The sequence below is a fragment of the Impatiens glandulifera genome, chromosome 4 (assembly GCF_907164915.1).
Source record: "Impatiens glandulifera chromosome 4, dImpGla2.1, whole genome shotgun sequence".
Classification (NCBI taxonomy): domain Eukaryota; kingdom Viridiplantae; phylum Streptophyta; class Magnoliopsida; order Ericales; family Balsaminaceae; genus Impatiens; species Impatiens glandulifera.
Window position 1 is genome coordinate 3901679 of NC_061865.1, and position 7829 is coordinate 3909507.

Below are 7829 nucleotides of genomic sequence, written 5' to 3' on the forward strand. Positions count from 1 at the left end.
AGTGAATGATAACTTATTAAATTAAATTAAGTATTTTGGACTAATCCATTACGATTAACAAAAATAAACATAGTCAACCCATATTTCATTGGGTGTTACATGTACTTATTATAAACAAGCAACTCAATATATACTTGGCAGCTGACTCAGCCTTGGATGCTGATGTGGCATATGAGTCAGCTGCTGACCTAGCTCTCACTATATATTATTATCTTTTAACATGCCTTTAATAAAAAAAATTCCCAAAACATTAGTAGTTATCATCAACAACCTCAATTAAACTTGGTTCATAATCACTAGGAGCCTGAAACCCATGTAGATTCATAACCGTGGCCGCCACATTAGCAAGACCACCATCGGGAACATCTTTGCGAAACCTCACACCAGGTGCTAACCCCGGTCCACCAATCGCAATAGGTACCTTAATTTTCACAAACAACAAATAAAACATAAAAATATGTATGGTTTCTATGTATCTAACTCGAGACATTTGTTTTGAACTTACATGTTGAAGAGTGTGAGAGGTTAATATTTGAATTTTCCCATTCTTATTGAGTAAGGGTTCCCCGTTCTTGTTCCTCTTCACCATATCCTCGGCATTTCCATGATCAGCGGTAACAACATATATTCCACCAACTTGCTCAATTGCATCAATAATAATCTGTTATTATGCAAAATCAAGATACATCAAGTGTTTTCAAATAAAATGGCATCTAATAAATGGTTTACAAAAGAATTTATGTATAAAAAACAATGAAAACCATATATACCTTGACAGCTTCGTCAGCAGCTTTGCAGGCTAGAATTGTGGCATTTATATCACCAGTGTGACCAACCATATCACCATTTGGTATGTTAACTCTAACCTACCAAAAGAAAGGAGACCAAATTTTAAAATTAAAAGTGCAATGTGTAAACAAACTAATAATAAACAAGCAAAATTGGGTCAATCCAAGTATCCAACAACCTTCATATGAAGGGACATTAAAAAAATAAGTGTTAAGTGGTTTGTAAAAATCTCTATCGTTATTTAAATTCTCAAACTGCAATGAGTTGGTTCAAGTGATAAAAAGTCGTGAATTCAATTCGTAACTTTCTAAAATAAAATATATATATATATATATATATTTTAACTAAAAAAATATGAATATTTGTCTCCAATTAGTGCTCGATTTTTAGGTTCTATAAAAATAAATCTTATTTGTTTAAAAAATGGGTTATTTGACATTTGTTTAATATATAAATTAAACAAATGTATTTGTATTTAAAATTTAAATAAAAATAAAGATGTTTAATATTTTTATCAATAAATTAAAAAGATATTAATATGATACAGAGAATTAAAAAAAACTCAAAATAACCCAAATTGAGCTTAAAGTTATTCACATAAGAAAAAAACTCAAAATAACCCTTAACCCAAAATCAAATTGAGCTAAGCTTGGAGTTGCTCAAATAGCCTCAATCATCTCATTGAAATGATCATCCAAAATACTACTAATTTCATTTTATTTATTTTTATTTTAATATTATATATATATATAAAGTTTTATTTTTACTTAAATTAATAAGAATAACCAAAATTTTCATAATCTCAAACAATGGAGTTCTATTTCATAAATCTCATCTATGTGATCTACATCTAGATATCCAGAATTCCAGATAGATACTATAGACAAATAATATATGCCTAATTTGGAAATGCCATCTGGATTGGGTTAGAAAATAATAATCTAAATATACTAATTATGTATATATTATCAAAACGCACATTATTTCAAATATATTTAACTAACCTTATCTAAAAAAATGTTTTCAAATAATCCAAATTTACCTGTTGAAATTTGCCACTAAGAATAGCATCCCTAGCCTTCTCAGCTATTTCCAATGCCTTCATCTGTGGTTTAACATTGAATGTTATTCCACTATCACTTGGAATCTCCACATATTCTTCCATCTCTTCATTAAAATACCCAGATCGATTTCCATTCCAAAAGAATGTCACATGCCCAAATTTCACTGTCTCACTGAATATAATAAACACACAATATATACCAAACCATTAAATGTCAAAATAACAAAATTTAAGGCTTAAAATACTAACCTGCATGCAAAAGTTCTTATCCCATTATGCACTAAATATTCACCACAAGTTCTCTCAATTTCAGGAGGAGAAACAAGATAATGGCTAGGAAGTTTCAACTCTCCATCATATTGAAGCATACCGGCATAACGAATATCAGGGAACCGAACACGATCAAATTTATCAAAATCTTTATATTCGAAAGCCTTGGCAATCATAACCATTCTGTCTGCTCTGAAATTGAATGTCACAACTGCATCACCATCCACAATTGGACCAACCGGTTTTCCATGCTCATCAACAATCACAAATGGAGGTAAGTATTGATCATTCACGTTTAACTCCTCTCGCAATTTCTTCACTGCTTCAATAGCTTTCGTAAACTTGTGTGGCGCTTCGCCAAGAATTTGTGCATCCCAACCTCGTTTCACAACATTCCAATCATTCTACATACACATAGTTCAATTAATGTCTTAAAGTACATAATGTCTGATTTTGTTTGTGTATTTTTAAATAAGTATAAAACGCACTTTAAAGTTAGTTATAGATTTATTTCATAGTAATGATAAAGAGCGAGAATTTTGTGTCATGAATGATGTCGGAAATATGTGACAACACGTGATTAAACTTATAAAATAGAATTTCTTCATCATATTAGATTTAAGTCCAATTACGTGTTGGCACCATATTCCCCGACACCATTCATGACACAAAATTCTCGTTTTCTATCCTTACTCTTTATTTAATAGAATAAAAAACAAAATGACAATATAGAAGCTTACCAATTCCCTCTTCAAATAACTAGAAACAATTGAAACAACACGAAAAAATAGTTTACCTCATAGCGATCCATTGTAACATACATGCGACCTCCACCCGAAGCAACCCGAGCATCGACTCCTTTTTCTCGAAGCTGAAATAGATCGTTCTCAAGGGTTTCTACAAATCCCACACTCGAACCATCCAAGACATCTCGTCCGTCTGTAAGGATATGAACACGGATTCTGTTTGCACCGCGTTCTGCAGCGCCTTTTAGTAACAACTGCATGCACCCATCATTAAACAGAGGAAATTTTCAAAGATATTTTAAAGAATTAACATGGATGGTTAAATTAATCGAACCTGCAATTGATCGAGACGAGAATGAACACCACCATCACTTAACAAACCAATGAAATGCAATGTGCCCGTTTCAAATGAATCTTTAATGTACTTGAATCCATCTTCTTCGTATATTCTTCCAGATGCAAGCGCGAGATCAACAAGCTTTGCCCTGCCATATTTTCAAAAGACTCTGTTACTATTGAGACTCAAACTTGGATCGATTTTATCTATTACCGTTTTAATCATTTGAGATTGTTTCTCATTTTAAGTGTATCATTATCTCACTTTTCTTTTCCTACAAAATTGGCTTTATTGATTAAAAATCGTGTGATCTTTGAGAAAAATCGAAAAAGGATAGATTTGATATTTATTTTTCACCAAAACTACAAATTTGATGTAGAGGAATGATAGAGAGCGCGACTCTGAGACAGCGACTGGGAGCGCGATGCCTACGTGGGTAGACAGGTAGAATATTCTCTTTTTATTAATTATTTTATCTCTCTTTTTATTAATTAATTTCTCTCTCCTCTTATTAAATAATTTCTCTCTCTGTCTCTACAAATTAATTTATCTCATTTATCCATATTCTCACGATTATTATTTTACTCATTTATTTGATATTTATTATCTCTCGTTTAACGGTTAAAATAAATCAATAATTTACAACAAATTCTCACATTAAATATTTTAATAATATGTTTAAATAAATTCTAAACCCTAAACCTTAAACCCTAAACTCTAAATCCTAAACTCTAAAACCTAAATTCTAAACCCTAAACCCTAAACCCTAAACCCTAATTAATATCAATGATTAGTTGAATTATGAATTTATCTCTTTTATTTTTATGACTTTTCAATTCCTTTATTTATCAAATATTTTTTATGGCCTCTTTTTTCTTTTTTTATTATATTTTTTTATATTGACTTATTAATATTTTTTTTAGTTTTATTACTTATAAATAAATGTTTATCTAATATTTCTATTCTCACGATTAATTATTTTCTCTCCAGTAACTAATTATTAATAAGAGAAATGATTATGTGAGGGAATTTGGTGAGGGAATGATGTGGCATAATCTTATTCGCTGAAAAAATCAAATAATTTCTCTATTTTCTCTCTTTCCTCCCACTTTTACATTTTACAACCAATGAAGGTAATGTCACGTCATTCTCTCACCAAATTCCCTCACTAAATTCCCTCACTCTATCACTCCTCTATTAATAATATGAAAGAGAAAATAATTAATAAAAGGAGAGAGAATATTCTATCAACCCACGTAGGCACACACGTAGGCATCTATCATTTTTCTTTGATGTATTTGAGTTCTAAATTTAGCATTTTTTTTCTTAATATAAACGCTCTGGTTCCAGACCAAGTATGGTTTAAATTTATTAAAAGATGTGTGATATGTTCGAATAGTTAAAAAAATCAAAAAATAAATATTTTAAAATATGAATATGATGTTCATTTGTTCTGGAGAAAGTTTCCACTAAAATAACTTAAATAGTTTAACCCATATAAATCAAAGTTCAAGCATCAATTTCCACTAAAATTGAGATATTTCGATCCCAATTCAAAATTGAAGACTCGATAAAACTATTCAAATTCCAGACTAAAATGTGGAAAATTGAGATATTTCGATCCCAATTCAAAATTGGAGACTCGATAAAACTATTCAAATTCCAGACTAAAATAAGATAATTTGATGTTATAAATGGTGTCAAGAATCTCTCCCAACAAAACAAAACAAACAGAAGAGTTACTTGAAAAATGAAATTTCTCCCCTATTTTATTTTAATTTCAAATAAAAAAAAAAAAAGCGTGGCTAAAGATTTAGTGACTAAATATAAAAATACTTACCCTTGAGCATAAATACGACCAGCTCCAAGAGCGTTATGACCAACTTCACTATTACCCATATCATCCTCTGTAGGAAGACCCACAGCCGTACCGTGCGCCCTCACCAGTCTCCATCTTTCTGGATTAACCTAATTTCGAATTACAGAATGATCAAATTATATATAGTCTTATATATATAGAGAGAGAGAAGCCATTAAAGAAAGAAAGAAAGAACCTTTTTGAGTGAATCCATGGTGGGAGTTTCTGCAACATGAATGCAGTTGTATTGATTTGGAGTAGCTTCACCCCAGCCATCTAAAACCACCAAAGCTATCACCTTTCCCTTTTGAAGCTTTGGATGGTCTGCTAATTTCCATGAACTATCATCCATTTCTATTTGTCTTCTATTCTCAATTTCCAAGCTCTTATTTGTAGTAGTATAAAAATGGCGGATGGATGAAAGAGGAACTATAAGTTTCTACCATATTCCAGGGTTAGTTCGATGCTACCTATACAGGTAGTGCCTGTATCCATTAAGGCACTGCCATTTGTACAAAGAGAAAATAATCAACAAATAAGGAAGGTGATGCTTCACTTTTATGTATAGGTGTCATTTTATGAGTGGAATACATGTACTACCTGTATGGGTAGCATCGAAATAACCATATTTCAGACTCTCTTTCTCTCTCTAGACAGAAACACGTGTTGCTTTTTTAAGTCTTTATAAAAAAAATTAATATACTTGTGAAAATATTTTAAATTTGATATTTTAAATATTTATATTTATTTATTTTGAATACAAGAAATGGGACTTGTTTGAATTTGGAATTTTGAGAATGTAAATTTTATTTTTGATAAAAAAAATACTTAAAGTGTATTAGTATATGATAAAGTATTAAATAAATAAGAGAAATTATTTATTTATCTCCTATTAATTAGTATTAATTAGGCTAAATATAATAACCAATTCCTAAATTTCTTCAACAAACAGATGGTCAAAATAATACAATTCAAATCAAGAATCCAAAGTTTAAACAATGGCATATCCAAGATCAAAGGGTACTTGCATGACTCTTTTCAACATTGACCGACGAGATTCGTCAACAAGTCTCAAAATCATCTTCGGCACAAGAACTTTGGAAAACCTTAGAGAAAATCTATGTTTCTCAATCAAAGAGCCGACTATTTGAGTTACGGAGTCAACTCCTAAACGCACACAAAGGTAGTGGTTCTCTTCTTAACTTCATTCAACACATCAAAAACCTATCAGATGCACTTATCGCTGTCGGACAATATGTTTCTGATCAAGATCTGCAACTAACTCTACTCAACGGGCTTGGAGACGAGTTCGAGCCGATGATATGTGCTCTAACTTCCGGACAAGATCTATTGTTTAATGAGATGATAGACATCCTTCTAAATTATGAACAACGACTCATATTCAAGAAAAGAAAATTCCATTATGAAAATATTTCGCGCTCAAACGTTTCGGCGAATGTTACTTATATTTATGGGCATGGAGGCGGAAAGAACCAAAGACAGAACCGAGACAATAATCGTCCGCAATGTAATTTTTGTCATAAAATTGGTCATCGCTCCGAAAGTTGTTTTTATAATTCATCTTGTCAAATATGTAATGTACAAGGACATAGTGCTCTCGAGTGCTCTCGTTTTAATCATGAAAATATTTCGCGCTCAAACGTTTCGGCGAATGTTGCTTATATTTATAGGCATGGAGGCGGAAAGAACCAAAGACAGAACCAAGACAATAACCGTCCGCAATGTAATTTTTTTCATAAAATTGGTCATCGCTCCGAAAGTTGTTTTTATAATCCATCTTGTCAAATATGTAATGTACAAGGACATAGTGCTCTCGAGTGCTCTCGTTTTAATCATGAAAATATTTCGCGCTCAAACGTTTCGGCGAATGTTGCTTATATTTATAGGCATGGAGGCGGAAAGAACCAAAGACAGAACCGAGACAATAATCGTCCGCAATGTAATTTTTGTCATAAAATTGGTCATCGCTCCGAAAGTTGTTTTTATAATCCATCTTGTCAAATATGTAATGTACAAGGACATAGTGCTCTCGAGTGCCCTCGTTTTAATCCTTCTACAAATCCTACAACAATGTTAGTTACATCGTCTACTATTGTAGATCCCACTTGGTGTCCAGATTCAGGTGCTACCGACCATATTACTTCCGATCTTAATAATCTACATGTACATGCTCCTTATACAGGCACTCAAACTATCAAAGTCGGAAACGACCGAGATACGAAGATAGTGCTTCTTAAGGGATTACTCAAGGACAGACTTTATTGCGTTGAACCTACTGAAAGTTCGTTTTCAACATGTTCTAATAAACAAACATTTATTGGTATTAGATCTCCGGCTCAAATTTGACATTCACGACTTGGACATCCTTCTAGCGCTACTACATCTTTAGTTATATCACACTTTAAATTACCAGTTTCAGGTAGTAATACTATTTCTTTTTGTGGATCATGTCAATATAGGAAAGCACATAAACTACCTTTTTTAGCTTCAAAATCTACATCTATGGCTCCTTTAGACCTAATTCATTCAGATGTTTGGGGACCTGCTCCTGAATTTTTATCTAATGGTTGTCGTTATTTCGTACATTTTGTGGATGATTTTAGCAAATTCACGTGGATATATCCGCTAAAAAAAAGTCGGATGTCTTGAATACGTTTATCAACTTTCTTCGACTTGTTGAAAATTTATTTAGTCGTAAAATCAAAATATTGCAAACTGATTGGGGAGGAGAATATAGAAATTTCA

General features: G+C 31.8%; 1 protein-coding gene across 1 annotated transcript; it reads right to left on the bottom strand.

Moving 5' to 3' along the window:
* Positions 1 to 21: 21 nt before the first annotated feature.
* LOC124936602 (2,3-bisphosphoglycerate-independent phosphoglycerate mutase-like) lies at positions 22 to 5424 on the bottom strand. Its single transcript, XM_047477115.1, has 8 exons — positions 5260 to 5424; positions 5046 to 5173; positions 3203 to 3353; positions 2919 to 3122; positions 2102 to 2526; positions 1832 to 2024; positions 771 to 866; positions 22 to 661 (listed from the first exon to the last, which is right to left on the bottom strand). The coding sequence occupies exons 1-8, from the start codon at positions 5413 to 5415 to the stop codon at positions 251 to 253; spliced, it is 1764 nt and encodes a 587-aa protein (XP_047333071.1). The 5' UTR covers positions 5416 to 5424; the 3' UTR covers positions 22 to 250.
* Between the last annotated feature and the right edge of the window lie 2405 nt (positions 5425 to 7829).

Coding starts and splice junctions, on each gene's coding strand:
- LOC124936602 (XM_047477115.1), bottom strand. CDS start 5,415: ATGGATGATAGTTCATGGAAATTAGCAGACCATCCAAAGCTTCAAAAG. Junction 3,123..3,202: donor CTCGTCTCGATCAATTGCAG/GTTCGATTAATT, acceptor GGGTGCATGCAG/TTGTTACTAAAAGGCGCTGC. Junction 2,527..2,918: donor TTACAATGGATCGCTATGAG/GTAAACTATTTT, acceptor ATGTGTATGTAG/AATGATTGGAATGTTGTGAA.